Below are 26023 nucleotides of genomic sequence, written 5' to 3'. Positions count from 1 at the left end.
CAATTTTTCTATATGCATCTGAATCGTTACTCGGAGGCATTGGTGTGAAAATTCGCAGAATTCTGGAAATCTTCCTATATTTACGAATATTTGACGAGGAAATTGACTGTGCTTTTCGTCGATACGCAACTTGAGGAAATTTGCACGAGATCCATCAACCCCCTCTATAATCGTCCCAAAAGTGTGCTTAGACTAAAAAAATCAAAATTGGAAATTGAAATTTTTTTTTCCAAATTTGGAAAGGTACTGAGTCCTGCTGAAGGTGAGAATATGGACCAAAAAAATATTAGTATCAAGTATTCAGACCCTATAGGGCCCAAATTTTGAGTTCAACATACTCGTACGTTAACTGCAAAAAGAGACTGCGAAGGAAAAGGAAAAGAGCTAAATCTTACCCGTAACTACAGTTTGCAATTATTCAGCACTCGAACCGAACTCAGTCGACCTTTCGGAAATTCTACACATTGAAATTAAACGATTCAACGATACAGATGAATAATAAATACAATCGAGTACACCCCACATCCACCCACCTTCTCTAAAGATGAAATTTCGTCGTATATTCAACCTCCTCCATTCAGCCCTCCTGTACAGAATTTTGTCTGGTTTTGATTGCAGCTACCTATACAGCACAGGTATCGTGCTTTCGGCAAAGGAAAAACGATTCGTAATTACAACACACGCGTATACGAGTATATTTGGACGAGTCGAAGAAGACAACACCTTGAATAATATATACTCGAGGAACGATTCATTAATAATGGAATTTTTCATTTCAATCTCACACGAGTCGATTCTTTCGTCCCTACAGAGGATCGCCCCGGTAACCACCTGCTCCTGGTGTAACCGTACAACAAGTGATACCTAGGTACCTTTAATGATCCGGAAATTAAGTATTCTATCATTGGCCGAGTAAACATTACGTTTAAGGTAATTACATTAGGCCTTTATTACACGAGAAAAGAAAATAGGTACCTTACAAGAGGCACACAAGATACGAGTAGGTTCACGTAGCGAGTTTCTTCGCGAGTCGAAGCTTTCCACCTTAAAACGTGATTTTGTCTCTGCGGAGTCGTAGTTTTTCTTTATTTAAGGCATGTTGGTAAATTCCCCACACGCGTAGTTGTACCTCGTAGTACTCACTCGAAAGACGACGCGAGCTGATGCGTGAGTTCTCGCCCGCATTTTCCTTCTTCCTTATTGCAGTATAACGAAGTGAAGCCGAGTTAATTAATTAGTAAATTGGATTAATTAACAGTACGCCGAAAATGGCGATGGCGCCTGGATGTAGTTTTATATAATCGTTGTGCGTCGACGTCGAATAATCTAGTCTAAGGTATTATAACACCATGTGCACGAAAATGTAGATGTTAAACGTTTACAAATGTTATTCTAAATCTCGTTTCGGTGTATTTGACACGACATTCGCATATACGTACGTACGAGTACATATACGCGATAATACTTCACGTATCTATACGTTCAGGCATACTAAGCACGAGCTCATTTAATATACGCCATCTGTTGCCCGATGAGCGAGACCGGGAGGGGTAATTTTATTACTCCGGGAAAAAGATACGATTTTTTTCTTTTTACTTTGTTTTTTTAATATCAACGATCTAAATGACGTAGTTTTCGTGACGTACTGCGTCAATGAAATTTTCCCACGTAGCTGATTTAATTCAAAATGTGAGTCTGAGAAGGCTGAAACGAGACAAAAGTTGTAATTTGAGGCAATTTAGCCTAAAAAAAAATGTAGTTTTGTAACAAATTGAGAAAATTCTGCTTTAAAAAATTTCAAAAATTGAGAATTTCCACACGGTACTCAAAGTTGACTCTTAGAATCGTTCTAAGATTTGAGATTTTGAAATTTTTTTCATTAGTGAACCCTGCAACTTCATTTCAATTTGAAAATAGGCTGAATTGATGCAGGAGATGTTGATTTCAGTACAAGCCTTTATCAGATTTTTACCACACCTCATGATGTGCACTGTACAACTTTCAAAATCCGATCATTAAATTTATTCTGATTTGTTCAAAAAATTTTAAAAAGCCGTCAAATTTCTGCGAAATTATTGAAAAATTGCAATGCGTTTTTAAAATTATGAAAGACTAAAACTTTCAAAACATGGCCAATTTCTGAAATGTTGAGATGTATTTTGGCAGACTTTAGGATCTCAAATCTGATTATGAAGAAATTGTGATTCGTAGTAAGACAAAATAGGTGTAAATAAAACATGTACCTATACACTCTCAACATTGAAAATTAATTTTGAAAATTCCAAATTCCTACAAATTCAACAAAATAATTGAAAAATTAATACTCATAATCACATTTTTAAAAAAGTGGTCAAAATTCTTTGAGGGAAACATATAAATGAAAATAGAACTAAGTATCAAACTTTCAAAAATGACTTTCTGATATTTTGTCAGAATTTTTTTAAATTTGGAATTCCAAACATTGAGTCGAACTGAGCAAAAACGTATCCATGATTTAAAACAGGTAATTTACACAAAAATTACCAGTGTTTTGCAAAAATTACCAGTGTTTTGCCAAAAATTACCATTAGTTTACCCAAAATTATCACTAATTTACCAACAATTGACAACGATTTACAAAAGATTACAAAATAATTACAAAACAATTACGGGTATTTTAGCAGAAATTACCGGTAAGTGACTAGAAACGGCCAGTAATTCATCAAAAATTACTAAAAATTACCAGTTCCTAATTTACATATTTTTCAAAATCGTTCAGCATGTTTACCAGAAACTACAGGTAGCCGAAATTTGCCAAAAATTACCAGAAATTCACCAAGAAGTACCAACAATTTACCAAAGCTACCAACCAGATATTACAAGAGCAATTCACCAGAAATTACTGGTAATTCACCAAAATTGCTGGTGATTTACCAAAATTACTGGTAATTTACTAAAGATTACTGGTAATTTACCAAAGATCACTGGTAATTTACCAAAAATTACTGGTAATTTACCAAAAATTACTGGTAATTTACCAAAAATTACTGGTATTTTACCGAAAATTACTGGTATTTTACCAACAAAATTACTGGTAATTTACCAAAATGAGTGAGCAATGTACACAAGAAAGTGCCAGTAATTTACTAAAGATTACTGGTAATTTACCAAAGATTACTAGTAATTCACCAAAGATCATTGGTAATTTACCAAAGATCACTGGTAATTTACCAAGATTACTGATAATTTACTAAAATTTCCGGTAATTTACCAATATTACCGGTAATTTATCAAAAATTGCCAAAAATTACTGGCAATTTACCAAAAATTATTGGTATTTTACCAACAAAATTACTGGTAATTTACCAAAATGAGTGAGCAATGTACAAGAAAGTGCCAGTAATTTACCAGAAAATTTTCAGTAATTTACCAAAAAAAATTTCAAAAATTCTCTAAAATCTCGTAATATATGACGAGCAGTTACCTACTTGACAAAAAATAAATTTTTTATGATTTTACATTAATTTTGAGAAACACAAGATCATTATTTTTAGGAGAGGAGAAAGGGCAGCTGACACTTTTTGCAGAATCCACCCAATAAATTCCAATGCTTCACTCAAAGGAAAAAAAATAATGAGAAAATTCAATGACTGAGACACATGAGAGTGAGTGACCCAGAAACGTTCCCTCGTACACCTAAGTTGTCAACATGTTGATTCAAAAATCAAACTTTCTGAAAGCAAATTCAACAAAATTTCTGTAGGATTCAATTATTCAACATCAAAAAATCCTCGAAAAATGAGCTAAAGATGAAATTTCTTGAAAACTCGTTCCAAACCAGAGAATTAGTTGGAATAAGTAAATGAAAAAAGATTACAAATTATGATGATCAATCGAACTACGTGAGTTGAGAGCACCCCCCCCCCCTCCCTTCACCATGACATACATTCTAAAAAATGGAGATATTTTGCATCATTTCCACGTGTTTGTACATTTACGCCAATTTCCCAATTGAGAAGGTCTATAATTTCCAGAACCACAATCAGACGCACACGATTGAATAAGCACGGAAAATAATCATAAATAAATTATTGGAAATCAAACATTGTACGATTATCGAAAGCTTATGTCTTCATTTCGTCTTAATAAAAAAAGAATGAAATAGTGAAGATCTCGTGCAGATTGATTCATTAAGCAATGGGCAAAAAATCGTGGAAAATGATAAGAGCTGAGAACTCAAGTTATCGTTTGATTTGTCAAGAAGAAAATACAAATAGAACATACATATAAATACTCGTGGAAATATGAAATTGACATCAAACTGTGTGATTGAATTTGTTCGTTGGTGTCGTTAAATGTGAATCATTTAGAGATCGAAAGATATTGCTGATTAATCATGAAAAATTACGTTAAAGGATGTAAGTATTATATACATTTTTAAATCATCTACCTAATCTGAGTTTTGTGAATGAAATTCTCACACAGAATATCAAGGATCCTATGTACTTGGCTTACCAGCAAAATAATTTTAAATCACCTCTTTAAATTTAATGTTGAAAATTAGAATTAATTGTAGCTTGTTTTTCATACAATCACTTCTCAATGAAATAGGCACCTATCAGAATAATTTTCTCTTGTATGTACAGGGTGCCCAGAAATATCGAGCACCCCTAAAAAAGTTTTCTACTAAAATACTTTGGTTGGTCACAGTGAATGATAATAATGATAGCACATGATTGGTTGTTGGACTGGAGAGATAACATTCCACCAATCATATGCATCTATTTCAGGTTGCCAACCTATATTTTTAATGAAAAACTTTCTTAGGGGTGCTCGATATTTCTGGGCACCCTGTAAGTTGCAAAAGGTCGTGATTTTGTTTTCATTTTATTGCAAGCCATTTCCTACATACGTATGTATTTTGCTTAGATTTCGTTCTATTTTCAAACGACTAATGAGAGTCTATATTTCAATTTGTTGCAGGGTGCTTCACTTCTATCACTCCAAAACTTCTTCTTATCGTAATATTATTCAAGACCATAATAGCACACGCCTCAATCCAAATCCCAAACAATACTGATGATTTCGAAACCATAATATTGAACAACTACCTTTACGTTGATAAGACGATGCTTATCGAAGAGTACATCAAATTATTCACCAAATATACCTCAATAACGCTAACAATACACAGACCCGAAGGCTGGGGTAAAAGCACGAACATTAAAATGCTGGAGAAATTCTTACAAATAGAAGTCAACGAAAGAGGGGAACCTAAATCTGCAAAAGCGACCATAAATCCCAAACTATTCCTAGGAGGTTCGATCGGAAATAATGGCAGAGTCCTGAACCCACTCAAGATAGCAAATTCGAAAAACGTCTCACAGCATTTGGGAAAACACCCGGTTATACTTCTGGATCTGAAAAATGCAACGGGAAACGCTTACGAAGATATCGAGCAAAGAATTAAATCAAGCGTGATGGATGCTTATCGAGTTCACCGGTATTTAATACATTCGCCCAGAGTCACTGGTAAAGATAAATTGCACAATTACTTATCGGGAGAGTTCGACGTAGATGATCTGATAACGAGCATTAACTTTCTGAGTAACAAACTTTACGAGCATTTCGAGCAAAAGGTACACATATTAATCGATGATTACGATATTCCTCTAATGAACGCGATAATATATAATCACACGGTTGATTACCAAGAGGTCAAGAGCTTGCTGAAGAATTTTTATGAAAGCACATTAACAGAGAATCCATATCGTTGTGTTGCCTTGTTAGTTGGAGTACATCCTGCTCACTTATCGGTGAATGTGACAGTTAACTTTATGTCGATATTGTCGATTAATCCGATTATCGAATTTTTCGGATTCACAACGAATGAAGTCAACGCCCTCATTGAAGAATTGCAAATCGAAACAGATCTCGACGAATTAGAGAATTGGTACGGTGGTTATTATTTCGACGGAGAAACTAACTATTACAATTGTAGATCTGTATTACGATTCCTGGCTCATAACGGTACCTTTGCTTATTACGGGCCTTCCATTACGACAAATGTATGCGAAATTGAAAGCTGTGACTTGGAATGCGATTACACCTACGACAATGAAGAGACCGACTGCTGCAACAACTTTGACGATATTTTTGTGTTACTAGCTGAGCAAACATTGTTCAGAAGGGTCGACGGCATATGCCATCTGATAACATCGAGTTTAATAAGCGGTAATCAAACATACTCAGACGAGTCATTGCCATATGAATTCTCAAGGCTAAAATTATCCTACTTCGGATACTTGTCTGCGCATCATTTGAGCTTAATTTCGGACGAGCAAGAAGACGCATCATCAGACTCATACTACGAATACTCGGAATCATCGCAAGTAGACGAAGATGAATTTCTGGCCTTGAAAATAATGCAATTTCAATTCTCCGAATTCTCCATTCCGAATAAAGAAGCGAGACACTTTTACGAATTGAAAGCGTTTCAATGGATATGCTACATGTTTGAAATAGACAACGACGAATTCGCTTCATTGGTACAATTTTTAATGCAAGATCAAATAAAAGAGTTTTTAACAAGAACGTCTCATTATCTGGCCAAGTTCAAAGTTGATAATTATCTTCAATCGGCTGATCAGACAAATATCGAATTATACCACGCTTTTATGGCATCGATAAAGCACGTATTATCATCAACTCATACGATGCGTACAAATGAAGACGCGAGAGATGAAAAACAACTCAATCGTGGGACATCTCTTTACCAACAAAATATGATTTTCGTTCCAAAATTTAACCAAAGCGATACGGTAATCATCATCAAGTACGAAGTGCCGGAAAAATTCGAAAAACGAGCAGACTTTAACGCATCAGGTGAAATTCAGACATCTATGGCTGAACCTAACAAGGAAAAAATGAGATCTTTTTGCAACAATGTCACTATTCCGCAACAAAGTCCTGAAGCTAAAAAATTAATTGAAGTGAGTTTATTTTTTTATGGCGATGAAGTGGAAAGTGAATATGTGATAAAATCGCCTAAACAATGCAAAGTTGGCGAATTATTTGTTTCGAATACACAACAAATAAGCGGACAGGAAGAAGAATTAGGATTCTATTGAAATTTTGGAATTTTCGTTATAAACAGTATTTTTAATTTGATACAATTTTCAAAATTCAGGACTCTCTGGCAACGACTCTACCAGTGCCAATTGATATTCAGTACATCATTTTTTCCCATAATTTTGACCCCATACCTAATATATGTAAATGTATTAATATTAATAACTAAGGAATAAAATCTCAGGACAAGACTCGATTTTTTTCAACTATTATTATGAGTGTTTTAAAATCTAATAACGCGAAATGGATTTGAATCGAATGACTTCTTTCAAAATGAAAAGCAGTGAATTGTTTGATCTCGTATGTAACAGCAAATAAGAACCTATACCTACAATAATTGTTTTATATTTTCTCTGGTAGGAAATTTGATCTCTTGATGCAGACATTTTTTGACAAGCCCTTTTTATCGAACGCAGTTTCATTCAAATCACCTGACGATGATGCTAAAAGATTACTTGTTCAGAAAATCTCGAACAAGTAGTCATAAAAGAAACCAAAAAAAAAAAAAAAAATCGAGCAATTAGAAAGTTGAACGCATTTTTAGTCTACAGACAGCTTGCAAACATTTTTGGTCATTACAGAGCTCGTACTCACAACAAGTTACTCAAAAAAGTAGGTAACAAAACGCGAGAAAAAAATCGAATGTCGAAAAAATCATACAGAACCTTATTGAAGTGCGTTGGTTTTTAATTTAAAAAATTTCAACTAGGTACCTAGGTATCTTGCAACTTTTTGGTGAAAAAGCGAGACTTTCTGAAAATTTTTGGCAACTAAGTGAGGATTTTTTCAATTTTTGAGCATAAGTCAATCTTTGAAAAAAAGTGAGACCTTGACAATTTTATCAAAAAAAAAAAGAAAATTTTTCGTCAATTTTTGGCAGAAAAGCGATACTTTTGAAAAGTTTTTGAAAAAAATGAGACTCTGAAATTTTTTTGTAAAAAAATACAACTTTTTGCAATTTTGCTTAACAGCGAGAGTTTTTGTACATTTTTGAAAAACAGGAATTTTTGTCAATTTCTTGCAAGAAAACAAGATTTTTACGTACCTAATTTTTGAAAAAAAAAGAGATAACTTTTGGGAATTTTACAAAAATTTGACGATTTAGCAAGAAACATTATTCTTGAGAATCATTGGCAAAAAAAATACATTTTTTCGAAATTTTTGATGAAAAAGTGACGAGGACTTTCCCCAACTTTTAAATAAAAAAACAACAATCTACGGGTAATTAAAAAAAAAATGGTCACTTCTTCGAATCTTTTGCGAAAAAGCTACAGTTTTTAGCAAGAAACGTGACTATTGAACAAATTAAGGCAAAAGACGAAATTTTTTGAAATTTTTTACAGAAAGTGAGACTTTGACTATTTTGGTGAAAGGCAAGGCTTTGTACATGTAACGCGTGAAAAGACAAGTGTAGCCAGTTGGAAAAGAAAAAAACAGTGCGTACTTTTGCTAAATATTTAGATACTCATTATTTTTTTTCCTCAAGATGCATAAATTTTTTTTTTCAAAATCTAAAAAAAGAAGAAAAAAATCGTTGCAAAAGTAATCAAAAGTTACGTTTCGTGCCAATAAGTAACTAACTAAGTGCAACTACTTCCACCCCTTCAATTTTAAAAACTGTAAGCATTCAAATTCAGTTTTCGTGAAAATTACGCGAATTCGGATCACATTCAGAAGGATAAAAGTTGTTCAGAATCATAAACTGATACACCTTAAATCAATCTCCAATTACCGAGAAGTCCCCCCTCTCATTAATCAAAAAACAAAACTTTTTATAAGTCGAAAACTGTGACATTTGCAGAAAATTTTACAACTTACAAGAGCCTTTTTTTATAGAGAATGAAAAAAATAATATGATCAACTGTGCAAAAATCTTGAAATTTCATTCAGTAGAACATAAGAAATCTAAAAAAAAAAAAAAAAAATGAGAAAACAAAAAAATGTTCATTACTTTTGTTATTTTTTCAAAATCTTAGGTTCTGCTGCAGAAAATTTCAAGGTTTTTGCTCAGTTTTTCATATTTTTCCATTCTCTACAAAAAATAACTCTTGTAAAATTTCTGCAAATGGCATGTCAGTTTTCGACTTAAAAAAAATTCGCTTTTGCAAGAAAATGGCGGACCAGCATACCCCCCTGTTATAGTGCCTTAGTCCAAGTAATACATACCTATTTATTCTGTAAAAATAATGAAAATTAATCTAGAACTAAAATCTACTCCTCGAACAGAATTTCACCATTCTAATTTTGAATTTCTCCAAAAGGCGTGGAAATTTATTTGGGCAGCTAAAAAACGAGTTGTGGCCTAAGACTTATACAGTATTATTATGATTTCAAGATTGGGGGTGGAACCACTCACAAAATTCGTTTTGGAGCCCCAGAAGTCCATTTTTGTTATTGCCTCCCCATTTCACTCCTTTTTATCAAAATGGGGAGAAAGAGGTTCGATTCGAGAGACGTAAAGACGAGTTAGTCGTTGATTAGGTACTGAGGTGAATTTAAAAAAATTAAAATTCTTTATTTGTGGAGGATAGTTAATGAAAATGAGCATAAAATCTTAATCAATGCAATACAATTGAAAATCGAAAAACATCAAATATCTAGTCGTAAGTCCGAAGTTCAAACTTCGAATGAAGAACCAGGAAAATAAAATGCGAGCAAAAATCACGTGCTTCTTATACGAGTATCCTTTTTTCAAAAGACGATACATGCGAAGTAAAATACACACTTGTTTCCAAAGAGTGAAAAAAAATCTCAACACCTACGTAATATTAGGCGACAATTCCCATCTGATAACATCAAACAGGTATCCTACCCTTCTCGTAACTTCTTCTTCTTTTTTTTTCCAGTCGTCGAAAAAATCTTGACAAATATTAATCACTCCCGGAGGGAATATCAAGCCACGTTTTGCGGTATTCTCGAAGCCATGCCAAAAAAACACAACAGTTACGACTTATACGAGTGTAAAAACATCCTAACTTGCTTCGGTTGCGTCTTGCCCGCCTTAACATCGACGTTGAATTCCACTTCCATATGGAAACCCTTTACTTATTCGATGTTTTCTAGACGATAAAATATAAATCGCGTACGTGTCGCGTATAAAGTGCGACCTTCCATGAGCTAATGAGTATTTTCCCCATTCCTGATTCCGAGAATTGGAAATACACGTATCGTATCCTTTCGAAGTCGTAAAATATACGAGACGCTTCTGCATTCTTCAATTACCATCATCGCTGGTCGAATGATTCGTATAGTACTCGTGTGCGCTTTGTCTTTCTCTAACGTATGTATATTATATATTAATGGGTCTAGGGATCCAGTGTGTATGGTATGACCTCCCCCGCCTGCCTTGCTTTTTCTCTCGTCGACGACATCGACATCGACGTACACGTCACCTCACTTAACAACACTTTTCCTTCTACGTGTCTTTTTCTTTTTGTACCCGAAACGTGAAGGAATTCCGAACACATACGTAACTCGTCGAACGAAATGCTTACACGCATAACTGTCTTCATTTTTATCGATGTCGGGTAAGTATAATGGCGTATAGGAACGAGGGACGAGAAGAGCAAAAAAACAAATTACCTCTGTCAACGAAAATTCGAAAACGAAATACACTACGAGAAATGTGTAAAACTACTTGGCTGCGAGTTACATTTTTCATGTTTCTCTTCTCGTACAATATGAAGCGTTTTCCGAATACCCCTTCATCTTCTTTCCTTCTCGCTCAGATGCGCGATGTCCTCCTGGCAGGCTCACCTAATGATAAATATTTATGCGGCAAAAAATATCTACGCGTGTAACGTTCGTGTTATATTAATGACGACGATTTGGGTAATTTTTATATTTTCTTTAAAGACATCCATACAAATGTACGAGTACCTCTACCTACCTATCTATGGAAGCATGCATTCTCGAGTCGTCGATAAATGATGAAAAATAATATACGTTCGCCTTTTAAATGCCTCTATTTTGAAATGGCGCATATGCGTGCCCTAAATGTGGATCAAGATATAGTACCATGGGTACTTTCACTCCCGCCATGCCCATCCCAGGTGCAATAAAAATGAACTGTTCGACGTTTTGTGCCTATATTTACGCCAATGTGTTTTTGGTCGTTGTGTGTTCTCATATATCGCCTCTAATGCTTTACGAGCGATAGTTTCCCTCTCATTGAAATCAGTGAAGGAGGAAGATGTTTAGAATGAGCTGCGAAAAGTGTTCGGTTATCAAATTAGAGTTTTATTTTTTTGGTGGATGTTTCGATTGAGTATAGGTTCATGAGGAACACGATTTTGAATTTTCAACTAAAAAGTAAAAAATTAAATATTTAATCTTGAGATACCTACAGGTGGATCAAACCATGTCAATTCGACCAATAATAAGCGATTTTGAAAGTCATGTCTTTCGATATTGCTCAAATTTTTAAAAAAATGTCTACCCAGCACCCAATAAGTAAGAAACCCGCAACCAGTTTGGTCCCAGTCCCCTCAAAGGGCGGATGGGGGTGGGGGACTTCAATTATTTTTACAGTCTCGAAGTACTCAACTTCAGCAGGGCATAACTCCAAAGCTATGATACTTTGGTCAAAACTAATTTCACAATTCGAAAGGGTATTGTATTTTGAACTTTTTAAGGATTTTGAAATTTTCAAAAGTTGAAAGTTGAAATTTCAAAATAGTGCTGTAAGTGGGAGCTACCATTTAAAATTCTGAAAAAGTTTCCATAGATGTGCCTTTTGATGCTTTTTCGAAATATTCAATTTTCGAGATGAGATCTTTCAATGGAAGAGAAGCACCCCCCCCCCCTCCTTCACCAAATTTGGGCACAACTTTCATAAAAAAAAATCTGGGGCATGTGATATATCGAATTGTATGTTTTTGATGACGCTGAACACGAATATGACGTCAGATTTTTGATTGGACCCCATTCACGGCCCCCAGCACCTCTCAAAATGGGGTAAAAGTTCAAAAAAGCGTTTTGTTCATGCGACACATGAAATAGTATGTTTTTGATATTTCTGAACACGAATATAGCTTTAGTTATTCAAATTGACCTCACCCATGGCCCCCAGAAGCTCTCCAGATAGGTAAACGTCCAACTGGGGACCGTGGATGGGTCCAATCAAAAATCTGACGTCATATTTGTGTTCCGCGTCATTAAAAACATACAATTCAATATATCACATGTCCCAGATTTTTTTTCAAAGTTTCGCCCAAATTTGGGGGAGGGGGTGTTCCTCTCCCATTAAAAGATCCAATCTCAAAAATTGAATACTTCGAAAAAGCATCAAAAGGTACATCTATGGAAATTTTTTCAGAATTTTAAATGGTAGCTTCCACTTTAGAGCGCCATTTTGAAATTTGAACTTTCAATTTGAAAGTTTAATTTTCAACTTTTGAAAATTTCAAAATTTTTAAAAAGTTCAAAATGCAATGCCCTTTTGAACTGTGAAATCAATTTTGAACAAAGTATCATAGCTTTGGAGTAATGCCCTGCTAAAGTTGAGCATCTCGAGACCATGTGAAAATAATTTAAGCACCCCCACCCGCCCTCTGGGGGGCTGGGACCAAGCTGATTACGAGTTTCTTACTTATTGGGTGGGTTGACAATGTTGACATTGTAAAAAAATGTGAGCGAAATCGAAGAACATGACATCAAAAACGTTGGTCAAATCGAGGTGGAATGACCCAGGTGAAAACGCAAATCTAGCAGTAGAACAAAAATGAATCGAATCAAGATCATACTTCCGATACACTGCTATCGAACATTATAAAATATCCGTATCAGTGAAATGATGAAGAGACCAGGGTGATACGAAAACGTAATTTGACGTATTGGTACATATCTTTTTAAAGGACGAACACGAGTACAATATTCTTTAATTGGATCGTCTCGTCAAACACGGCAAAAAAACTAGATACTTTGACGAGATGATACGATATGTTGAGAGAATAAAAAACGTAAGGTGCTCGTTAATAATACGACTACTTCCTCTCTATTTCACCAGTAATTCGACGAAATCCGATCTAACTGATGACGAGATTACTCGAATTTTAAAAACCATAATTATCAACGACACGAAGCGACTCGTCATTTTTTTTTTTCATTTTTTCAGTACCTACATATTTTTTAATCGAGGTAATTTTTCAAATTCATTGATTTTAATAACGAAAAGTACTTTTTCGCGTGTTACGCGACTAATTTTTAATACCGTTGTTAAAAAGCAAAAAATAAATACATTTATATACCTTCCCCACCACTTCGTACTTTTTTTCGTACATTTCTTCAAAAATAAAAATAAGTACAAGAGACATTATCCTCACTAAAACTCGATTCGTATTAAACCATATACATAGGGGTAATTTTAATATGCAATGGTGCAAAATTCCGGCCAATAAACCGAGGAAATTGAATTTTTGCGATTGTTTTTTTCACTCGAATACGCCGCAGAGTTGTTAGGAAAGTGAAAGCAACATAGGGGACGACTTAAGAGAGAGATATATATTTCCGGAATCTTTATCACAAGCTGTTTATCTTTTCTCGGTTAGGATTATGTGCTTTTGTCTTTGTTATTTCTTAATTTCATCGGGCGTTTTGGAATTTTTGCCTCATGCTGGTGTCACGCAAAAATAGCGAAAGGGTCACAGAGTTGGAACTCATTTTGCCCTTTTTTGTTTGTACTCCTATTTGCGGTTTTGTAGTTTGAAATAGGGTCTTTGCGAGTTTTACGTAGATGTTTTGATGGCGTATAACTAGGGGTGTTTCTCGGTATAGGACTTCGCAGGACCATTTTTTAACTTTATTTTTCTCTAAATGTAGTATTTCAAAGTTGGAGTTTTTCGTGTTTTTTTTTTTTTGGTTCTTTTGAAAAGCTATTTCATTAACGAGACTTTTTATTTTCGGGTTTGAAATATTGGCCTGTGTGACAACTTTGAGCTCTTTTGGGTGATACTCATTTCTATAGTTTTCGTATTTTTTTTCAACGCGTAGAAAGACAGAGACGATCTGAAAAAATAAGAATAAAACTGTCGGATGACGAATTATTTGCAAAAAAATGTATTCAATTGAGTTGTAGTTTATTGTCAGTCTGTTTAATGATTTTATTCACATTTCAGCATATTTCTGCTGGAGGCTCCAAAATTACTTGAAATTCAGAAATTCAGATTCAGGAATTGATTTTGAAAAGGAAAATTTCTCTAGAAATGGTAATTTTTTTGAATTACTTCTGTCATAAATGAATTGGTTGAAAAACGGCCTGGAATTTTTCCAATTTTTTACGTCTAGTCTCCCCCCCCCCACCCCCAAAAAAGTCAGTGGATTTTGATCGAATTCAATTTTTTTGCTATTTTTTCATGAAATACGTCAGAAATAGGTCAAAATAAGACAACTGAATAAAAATTTTTTTTTAATGTTTGGAATTGAAAATTGAATTTTTTCTAATTTTGATTTTTTTGTGATGAGTTTATTTCATTGAGTGAAAATATTTTTTTCAACTTTTTCAGCAGATACGTAAAAATAGGGATCAAATGGGTCAACTTCACCAATCAAAACTTTTTTTCATGTTTTAAATCAAAAAAATCATATTTTTTCGAAAACTTTCAATTTTCTAAAATCGACTTTACGAAATAATGCCATCCCAATTTTTTAATATGCTGTTCAGCATAAAAAGTTATTCATAATATATTTTTTTCAAAATTTTTGAGATTCGGAACGATATAAAAACTACGTTTTGAAACTTTTCGAGCAAATTTTTTGTACCAAAAAAAGTGGCAACACTGATTTGTATGATGTCACCAAAAAACCTTTCAAAACCCCTAACTATTGGAAAAAGTTCCATTTTGGTAGGTATCGCAGTTATCGAGTAATCCACTGCTGAAATAGATGATATTTCAAATTGACTAAAAACTCTGACACCCCCTAGTAGCCTTTAAAAAGGGGGCAGAGGGCTGCAATTTGCGCCACTGGTCATGTCTTCGAAAGGTATTTTCACAGAAAAAAATTCAAAAAAAATCGCCGAACCCCCTACCACTTCTTGGTCCAATTGACGTGGAATGACCATCCAGGCATCCCAATTTGATTGGAGGATGAGAAAAAAAATAATATCATTTTTGAAGGTGTTGATAAGAGAATCTCTCAAATAACTCATCAGCAACGTATTTACGGCGAACTGGTTATGCAATTTTATTAACACCAAGTACGAAACTTTTCGATGAGGGGAGCGGGGTGTGATTTTTTTTACATTAGGTTCGTTTTATTTGCTGCAACTTCTTGCAATTTTCCACAATATTGCAGGATTTTGTAGAAGTGGTTGTAAATAATACTGTATTTTACATATCACTACTACAACACTTTTACAAATTGTTGTAGAAATTGTGGCAAAAAGAACAAACTTATTATTATGATTTAATTTCGGTTAAAATATTACAAAACGAATCAATTCTTCATCGTTTCAACAAGATATCAATGTTGTATGTACTTATATTATTACTTCTGTCATACTGTAAAATACATCTCAACGTAAGAGTATTCACATCTCGTTTCATGGATAAAATTAATGAAAATTTATGAAAGTAAACATGTTGCTCGGTCCATTGGCCAAAAACATAGCTCAACTCGGTTCTAAAGTGCGTGCATGTGAGCGCGGTTAAAATAATATTATTTGTTGCGGGCAACGAAAGAGAGAAGGAAGAAGAGAGCGACCGGTAATGAAGCAAATATTTTTACTTTGTGAAAAGTTTTCATCAAGTCGTGTAAACATCGAGTTAAATTTAATGTTGAAATAGCGTATTTATTGTTAAAATATTTCAGAGTACTACGTATACCACCGGCACCACCATCGTGGTTCACTTATAAAGAACTAATTTAGCGCGCGAGAAAGACTGCGACGAACGAGGGGCTGAGAAGTACCGAGAGGGAGTGAGATACTAAAATGAAAGGGAAAAAAAAGCTGTTATAGCTCGTCGAATGAAATGAAACGAAACGAAAGGCGGCGACGAATGCTCCATAAACATTTTCTTTTAACATACAAACGGCGAAGTAGGGGGTGGTTTTTTTTATTCGATGATTTTTGTTGCTTTGCTGTGTGTGTGTTCTGCAGTGTATGGTCACGCGAAGAGGAGGAGAGATGCGGTGTAATATTTTCACAAACGACGACGTGTTAACATTTCACCAGCAGATGTCGAGTGTTATCTTTTTTCTCGTCTGAGGTACTTATTCTCTCCTCTTGTCTCTTTTTCCTCAGGTCACAATGTATTTGTTATGAAAGAAGATCTTCTATATCTACGTTAAGCTGTACAGAGGAGAGTGCTCACATGTATACGTGTATAAATTAAAATAGAAAACTGACTCGTTCGACGTCTTGGCATTCGGTACACGTTACACGGGGTGTGGGGTAGCGAGTTCATTGAATCAAGAATGACCATATCGAGTGTCCGTCCGTTGTTTTAACCTTGCTCGAGAGCAAGATACTTACGTACCCTAGATTGGGTGAAATTACACCCCGGAGATTATTTCAATTCATTACGTTTTAATAGCTTTAAACAGCCAGCATCGCACAAAGCAAGTATACCGGCACCTATTTACCATTTTGATTGCCTTATATCGTATCTGCACGATACACTTGCATATTTTGAATGTTAACGCGCGTTCGTAAAGGTGCAAAATAAGCTAACGAAAAGACCCCCAGTGAAAAGCAACTCCGGCGTAATTCATTAGCTAGGTAAATTCTACTCGAGCCATAAATTACGCCCCGCGTAACTTATCGCAGCCATTCGAATTAATTTTAAAACGAAATTTACCAAGTTTACACGCAATTAACACATTGTTAACGAGAGGCTTTTTCGCGCTTCGCTGTTCGTCGCGTATCGAAGGTGCTTGCCTCGCAGCGTTCTTACTCTCTCTGCTTCGTGACCGTTCATTCGACGATGTTTTGAGAAGTTAGGAGTCGCTGTATGATTCAAAATATCTACTTGCATACCATGTACTTGTTGCATGAAGGGTTTATTTTTTTTTTGGCGCTGATTGCATACCTATTTAAAAAATTACAATACAAATTTAAGATAAACGAGTGAACCTCATCACTTCATCAGTTTAGATTTTAAAAATATACCCAAAATATTCGGTACCATCACAAACTTTAGAGCCAAAAAATTTCACTTTTCTCCTTCCTCTCACCCTCATTTTGAAAAACATCATGATTAAAAGTAGATACATATTGATCGAGTTTAAAAAAACGTTTGAGAAATTTCAGTGGTCGTGTGGAAAATATCAGAATCAATAGAGAATTTTCTCAATTTTTTCAGATGCATTTCAATCAGAAAATTTTCAACTGCTACGCAACTGTTGCTGAAAATTTCTATACCAAATATGAGGCAGAGCTTTTTGTAGAACGAGACCGCGATTTTTGGAAACAGCATAGTCTAGAAAGTTCATAAGAAAAATTTCAGCAGCCCAAATTAATTTTGCGATTTTCGACGTATTTTTATTAAATTCAAAATTGACTATTTCAGACGACTTATGATGATTGATAAATTATGAGAATACACTTTATTCTTGATTTGTACCAAATTCTAATTTATATCGAAAGGTTAATGGGAATATCGCGTGAAATAAAACAGTGGAAGGTAGGCCCCTAATTTCAAAAAGAGGTGGGATGGGTATTTCGACAGGAGCTCACAGAAACAGAAACGCCTCGTGACGTATCGTTTGTGAGGTTTTTAACTGATTCACCAGAAGTCTCCAGGATTCAACAGAACATTGAAAAGTCATATTTCATATCCTGGTGACGTTTTGGTGGAAGAAGTGGCCTTATTTGAGCGAATTTGTAAACCTGGTGACTTCTGGTGAATCCTGGTGACTGATTCACCAGTAGCCACCAGGATACACCAGAACATTCAAATGTCATATTTCATACCCTGGTGATGTTTTGGTGGAAAAAGTGGCCTTATTTGAGCGAATTTGTAAACCTGGTGACTTCTGGTGAATCTTGATGACTGATTCACCAGAAGTCTCCAGGATTCACCAGAACATTGAAAAGTCATATTTCATACCCTGGTGACTTTTTGGTGACATATCCACCAAGAAGTGGCAATATTTGAATGATTTTGTAAACCTGGTGACTTCTGGTGAATCTTGGTTACTGATTCACCAGAAGTCTCCAGGATTCACCTGAACATTGAAAAGTCATATTTCATATCCAGGTGACTTTTTGGTGAAAGAAGTGGCAATATTTGAATGATTTTGTAAACCTGGTGACTTCTGGTGAATCCTGGTGACTGATTCACCAGAAGTCACCAGGATTCACCTGAACATTCACGGAAAAAAATTTTAACATAAATTACCTGTTAAAAAATAATAAATGTCCGCCAAAAAATATATTTTACCCAAAATTAGGTAGAATTTACAAACCTCATAGTAAAATTTACTAATCTCATAGTAAAAATCACTCAACGTGTGGTTCAATTCGTGATGAAAGTAAAAATTACTTTTCTGTATAGTATTTTTTTCCACAAAATTCAATGTAATTTTTACTATTTACGGATGGTAAATTTTTACTATTCTGTTCTGGTAAAAAATAAAATTGTATGATTGAATAAAAAGTACTGCACGAGGTGGTATTATCTGTTGCGATTGTAACGGTAATTTTTACTATTCACGGATAGTAAAGTTTCACTATTCTGCCCAAGTAAAAATTACTCAGTTATAAAAGTAATTTTTACTATTATTTCTAAGTAAATATCACGCATTGTGAGAGTAATTCTTACTACATGGAAAACACGAATTACTGTGTCAATACTTATTAATAGTCCGGCATATGACAATAGGAGTAATTGCACCCCCCCCCGCCGATCCTCCGGGACAACTTTTTTCTTAAAGGGGACATCCTGAGGAACATTTTAAAGCAAACTTGCCAAAAAAAAGTTGGCCTTACTTACAAAATGGCGGCCATTTTGATTGACAGGTCAGCCGAAATCGCAGATTTTGCGTTTTAACATAGGACTTGCACGAACTTTTTCAAACTTTACAAAGGTAGATCGAAAGATCATGCAAAAATTTATCAACTGTCAAAATTTCAAGGTCTAATATGCGTTTTTCGATTTTTGGTGAATTTTTGAAAACCGAATTTAGGCTAAAAATGAGGGAAAAAATCAAAATTTCACCAAATTGACCAAGAAAGCTGAAATTTGGAATATACCCTATTTTCGACATGCCAAATCGATTGGAAACGGTTTCAAGCCGTTTTGAGCAGTTCTGGAGCCTCCAGCAGATTTTTGAAACTTTGAATTTTCACAAAATTTCATCAAATAATGGAGATGGAAAGCTGAAATTTACTCTACACTCCAATTTTAACACCCTCTCAAGACGACTTCAGGTGGGTTCAAATAATTTTAGGGCCTCCAGCGATTTTTTTTTGAAAATTACTGGAGCCTCCAGCAGATTTTTGAAACTTTAAATTTTCACAAAATTTCATCAAATGGAGATGTAAAGCTGAAATTTACTCTACACTCCAATTTTAACACCCTCTGAAGACGACTTCAGGTGGGTTCAAGTAATTTTAGGGCATCCAGCGACTTTTTTGAAAATTACTGGAACCTCTAGTAGATTTTTGGAACTTGAAATTTCCCCAACATTAAATTATCAAATGCAGTTGGCAAGCTGAAATTTACTTCGCAGATTACATGATGGTTTCAAATGGTTTTGAAATTTCAATTTTCCAAAAAAACGTCATACAACCTTTCAAAAAGTTGCTGGAGGCTCCAAAACGACTTGAAATTCACCAGCAGTCAACTTCGTAGCGCATTGAAATTAGTTTGCAGAATGAATTTCGACTCTCCATCTTGGTTTGATGAAATTTTGGGGAAATTTCATCTTCAAAAATCTACTGGAGGCTCCAGTAATGTTCAAAACAGTCGTTGGAGGCTCTAAAATGACTTGAAATTCACCAGCAGTCAACTTTGTAGCGTATTGAAATTAGTTTGCAGAATGAATTTCGACTCTCCATCTTGGTTTGATAAAATTTTGAGGAAATTTGATTTCAAGTTTAAAAAATCTACTGGAGGCTCCAGTAATGTTAAAAAAAGTCGTTGGGAGGCTGTAAAATGACTTGAAATCCACCAGAAGTCGTTTTCAGAGGGTGTTAAAATTGGAGTGTAGAGTAAATTTCAGCTTTCCATCTCTATTTGATGAAATTTTGTGAAAATTTAAAGTTTCAAAAATCTGCTGGAGGCTTCAGGAATTTTCAAACAGTTGCTGGAGGATCCAAAACGACTTGAAATTCACCCGCAGTACTTCGTAGCGTATTGAAATTAGTTTTTAGAATAAATTTTAGCTTTACAACTCCAATTTGATGGAATTTTGTGGGAATTTCGAGTTTCAAAACCCTGCTGGAGGCTCCAGAACTGCTCAAAACGGGTTGAAACCGTCTCCAATCGATTCGGCATGTCGAACACAGGGTATATCCCAAATTTCAGCTTTCTTGGTCAATTTGGTAAAATTTTGATTTTTTTCTCTCACTTTTGGCCTAAATTCGATTTTCAAAAATTCACCAAAAATCGAAAAACGCACTTTGGACCTTGAAATTTTATAGGATATACCGGCAACACAGAAAATACACACACAAACATGTGAAAAAGCGCTTTCCAATCAAACTGCATGCAATAAACAGTAATGTGATTTGAAATAGCACCGCGCGTTTGCAAACAAATATATTCTTTTAATCCTCGTTTACTAGAAGCGTGGTCATAGCCGAGTAGTTAAGTTAGGTAGTTAGGAAAACGTAAGGTACCAGGTTCGATTCCCCGTTAGGTCATCAGGATAGGAAATTTTTGTAAGAGATTAAAATTGTGAAAAATCCTTCACATCGAGTACAGTCCAATGGTGTAAAAAAAATTCAAAACAGTGTAACCCTACCCCTTCATTTTAATTTTTTAAAATTTAATTTTGAAAATTGATATCATTGCTCCAAAGTAAAAATTACCTCACCACAAGTACTTTTTATTTCTCAAACACAGGGATGGAAACCGTAACCGAAATTTTTAACCAAAATGAATTTTAACCGCTAAAATGAGGCAAAAACTGTAACCGTAACCGTAACCATAACCGATATTTTTGATTTGAAATTTTTTAACCATAACCTTAACCGATTCATTTTTTTGTTTTGGTTAAACACATAACGGTTATTTTTTTGAGTAAAAATCTCATTTTTTTGGTGTAAAATATAACATTTATTATGATTTTTGAGAAAAAAAGGGCTCAATTTTTCTAAAATTTTCTTCAAACTCAAAAAACGGCTGTAAAATGGCATTTTTTTCTCGTTTTTTTGGCCGGAGGCGCACTTTTTTGACATTAAAAGTGCAATTAATTTTTGATAAATGAAAAAAACCGTAACCTTTATTTTTAACTGTAACCTTTATTTTTTTGGGTCATAACCGTAACCCTTAACCGTAACCCTTAACCGTAACCATAATAAATAATTTTGAAAAAAATAACCGCTAAAAAAATAACCGATATTTTTTTTCATTTCGGTTTCCATCCCTGCTCAAACAGTAAAAATTACCTCACCACAAGTACTTTTTATTTCTCAAACAGTAAAAATTACCTCAAAACGAGCATTTTTTACTTCAACGCCTATTAATCTTTACACAATTGGTTTGAGTAATTTTTACTATTAAAATACAGTAAATATTATTACGATAGAATAATTTTTACTTTTCAAATAGTAAAAATTACTTCAAGAGGAGTATTTTTTCTTCACCACACATTAATTTTTACATTATTGGTTCGTGTAATTTTTACTATCATGGTACAGTAAAAGTCATTATGGAGGAATAATTTTTGCCATGCCATCACATTAAAAATAATTTGTGTTGCCAGTTGAAAATACCAAGTTCTAAAATAAATTCTACTGTATTTTCGAATGGGATCCGGTTATTGTGCTAAAATAATAAAAATTACCTATACTTTTTTTTTCCGTGTTGAAATGCCATATTTCATACCCTGGTGACGTTTTGGTGGAAGAAGCGGCCTTATTTGAGAGAATTTGTAAACCTGGTGACTTCTGGTGAATCTTGATGACTGATTCACCAGAAGTCACCAGGATTCACCTGAACATTGAAAAGTCATATTTCATACCCTGGTGACTTTTTGGTGACATATCCACCAAGAAGTGGCAATATTTGAGCGATTTTGTAAACCTGGTGACTTCTGGTGAATCTTAGTGACTGATTCACCAGAAGTCACCAGGATTCACCAGAACATTGAAAAGTCATATTTCATACCATGGTGACATTTTGGTGAAAGAAGTGGCCTTATTTGAGCGAATTTTTAAACCTGGTGACTTCTGGTGAATCCTGGTGACTGATTCACCAGAACATTGAAAAGTCATATTTCATATCCAGGTGACTTTTTGGTGAAAGAAGTGGCAATATTTGAATGATTTTGTAAACCTGGTGACTTCTGGTGAATCCTGGTGACTGATTCACCAGAAGTCACCAGGATTCACCTGAACATTGAAATGCCATATTTCATACCCTGGTGACGTTTTGGTGGAAGAAGCGGCCTTATTTGAGAGAATTTGTAAACCTGGTGACTTCTGGTGAATCTTGATGACTGATTCACCATAAGTCACCAGGATTCACCTGAACATTGAAAAGTCATATTTCATACCCTGGTGACTTTTTGGTGACATATCCACCAAGAAGTGGCAATATTTGAGCGATTTTGTAAACCTGGTGACTTCTGGTGAATCTTAGTGACTGATTCACCAGAAGTCACCAGGATTCACCAGAACATTGAAAAGTCATATTTCATACCATGGTGACATTTTGGTGAAAGAAGTGGCCTTATTTCAGCGAATTTGTAAACCTGGTGACTTCTGGTGAATCCTGGTGACTGATTCACCAGAACATTGAAAAGTCATATTTCATACCCTGGTGGCCTTTTGGTGACATATCCACCAAGAAGTGGACTTATTTGAGCGAATTTTTAAAGTTGCTGACTTCTGGCGAATCCTGGTGACTGATTCACCAGAAGTCACCAGATTTCACCAGAACATTGAAAAGTCATATTTCGTACCCTGTTGACTTTTAGCTGACATATCCACCATGAAGTGGCAATATTTGAACGATTTTGTAAACCTGGTGACTTCTGGTGAATCCTGGTGGCTTCTGGTGAATCAGTCACCAGGATTCACCGGAACATTGAAAATTCATATTTCATACCCTGATGACTTTTTGTTGAAAGAAGTGGCCTTATTTGAGCGATTTTGTAAACCTGGTGACGATGACGTCTGGTGAATCTTCCGACTCTCAAAAATTCTGAAAAAAATGTATTATGGACAACTTTTTATGCTGAACAACATATTAAAAAATTGGGATGGTACCATGTTGCAAAGTTGATTTAAAAAAATTGAAAGTTTGCGAAAAAAGGTGATTTTTTTATTTAAAACATGAAAAAAAGTTTTGATAGGTGAAGTAGACCCATTTGACCCTTATTTTTACGTATCTGTTGAAAAAGTTGAAACCCCCCTTTCCTTCGATGAAATGAACTCCTCACAAAAAAATTAAAATTCAGAAAAATTCAATTTTCAATTTCAAACATTAAAAAAAGTTGAAATTTATTCAGTTATCTTATTTTGACCTCTTTCTGGCGTATTTCATAAAAAAGTTGATAAAAATTACACTCACAACAAAAAAATAAAGTTCGTTCATTTTTTGAATCTTTTCGAATTTTGATTCTTTTGTGAGGAGTTGATTTCATCGAGTGAAAGGGGTTTTTCAATTTTTTTTTCAACAAATACGTAAAAATAAGGGTCAAATGGGTCAACTTCACCAAACAAAACTTTTTTTCATGTTTTAAATTTAAAAAATCACATTTTTTCGCAAACTTTCACTTTTTTAAAATCGACTTTACGAAAAATTATGCCATCCTAGTTTTTTTATTATGTTGTTCAGCATGAAAAGTTATCCATAATATATTTTTTTCAGAATTGTTGAGAGTCCGAACGACGTAAAAACCAAGTTTTAAAACTTTTCGAGCTAATTTTTCGTACGAAAAAAAGTCGCAACACTGATTTTTATGATGTCACCAAAAAGCCTTTCAAAACCCCTAACTATGGGAAAATGTTCCATTTTGGTAGGTACGGCGAGTATCGAGTAATCCACTGCCGAAATGGATGATATTTTAGGTTCACTGAAAACTTTGACACCCCCTGGCTGCTTTTACAAATGGGCTAGAGGGCTGCAATTTGGGCCATTGGTCATCCCTTCGGAAGGTCTTTCCACAGAAAAAATTTCAAAAAAAATGGCCGAACCCCCTACCACTTCTTGGTTCAATTGACGTGGAATGACCCTCCAGGCACCCCCATTTCATTGGAGGATGAGAAAAAAAATAATATCGTTTTTGAAGGTGTTGATAAGAGAATCTCTCAATATGTTTGCCTCCCATTTGACCAAGACCACGAATATTGGAAACAACGTGATCGGAAACCCTTATAACCAAAATTTTAGCTGCTCAAATTGATTTTTCGATTTTTGGCAAATTTTTGAGAATACAAAATTTAGTTCTGAAATTGGTACATTTTTGAGCTATACTCAAACGCTCTCGAAACAAAAAATAAAATAAACTCACGAAAAATCTACATACGGTATAAACAACGTACACTTTCGTTCAAATTTTTAATTCAGTCACACCAAAAATTTAAACCTGGCCCACTTTAAAGCATCAATTTTCCAAGATTTTTATACCTCTGGTGTATTCCCTAGCGCTGGACCCGGTTCAATATTCGCTTCTCGTATAAACTTACGATATTTTTCATCCAACAGTTCGAACACGTGTGTCGAAAAAGACCTTTTTATATGATTTAAATTAAATCCAGCAACAATTTTCGTCGGTTCTACTCGTATTTGAAAAGTTACCTACACGGCGCGCGGCGGGCTCCGAATTCTGTGATGCCTTTTGCATACGTAGGTAAGCTACGAGCTCATTTTTTTCTCCCTTTTCATTCGCGTTGAAATATTTAAATGAATCGTAACGTATACCAGCACAATGTACACAGTGTGCTGGATACATACATATAAGAGAAGACCGCCAGAAGTTTTCGAAATGTCCCTATACGTTTCTTTTTCTTATTCGTGTTTAATATCGCTAAAACGCGATACACTACCATACCATACACTGTCGCGTACCAGTATCTATTTCAATCTTATTCTCTGCTCTGTATGTTCGTCGACATATTGTGTGTATCAGGTATCTTATGTATTGAGTAGGTAGGTAGGTAGCAGTGTACACGTTTATCAAAAAAACATCTCTAGGTACAGACAATCGTGTAGAGTTGTACGTGATATAGAAGCTTCCTTACGAGCAGCTTTTCACAGATCTATTGTTGTGTAGAGTACTTCCTATTGCACGAGTAATAACTATACTGTGCCAAGATACCTTCCTACGTTCTCTATTATTCAGCTTTCATGTCATCGTATATACAGCTATGTTAGCTATTTGATATAAAATTTCCATGCGAACCTATTTGATACTTATTAGAATGTAACGTCAAAGTATTCCAAGTACGAGATTACCTAGATTAGGCTGCTTGAAGAATAAATCGAGACGAAAAAAATTCATTACAGACCTACTCACATTTTTAGCTGTTTCAATCATCGAGAAGAATAGCTACAAATTTTCAAAGTATAGGATTACTATTTTGAAAAAGCTCAGACAAACTTACACTTTTTCCAACACTAAATAGGTTTTTTTCTCGTACCTCTACCTATTCCATACCAATCCATTTCTCATTATTTCAAAACCATTATTAAAGGCAGGCAGGAAGAATAAAACTTACTATGATTTCTTCATATTCTAATAGATATGTAGTTGTCCATCTTCACAGATAGGTACTTACCTGAAATCAAATAAATTCAAA

General features: G+C 34.7%; 2 protein-coding genes across 5 annotated transcripts in view; one reads left to right on the top strand and one right to left on the bottom strand.

Moving 5' to 3' along the window:
* LOC135844022 (agrin-like) overlaps positions 1-26023 on the bottom strand; it is a 394772-nt gene that overhangs the window by 46344 nt on the left and 322405 nt on the right. The window lies entirely within an intron of this gene.
* LOC135843881 (uncharacterized) lies at positions 4258-7301 on the top strand. Its single transcript, XM_065361921.1, has 2 exons — positions 4258-4397; positions 4963-7301. The coding sequence occupies exons 1-2, from the start codon at positions 4376-4378 to the stop codon at positions 7107-7109; spliced, it is 2169 nt and encodes a 722-aa protein (XP_065217993.1). The 5' UTR covers positions 4258-4375; the 3' UTR covers positions 7110-7301.

This window comes from Planococcus citri, chromosome 4 (assembly GCF_950023065.1).
Source record: "Planococcus citri chromosome 4, ihPlaCitr1.1, whole genome shotgun sequence".
Lineage (NCBI taxonomy): Eukaryota > Metazoa > Arthropoda > Insecta > Hemiptera > Pseudococcidae > Planococcus > Planococcus citri.
Note: the sequence above shows the minus strand (reverse complement) of the source record. Positions and strands in the feature narration are given on the sequence as shown.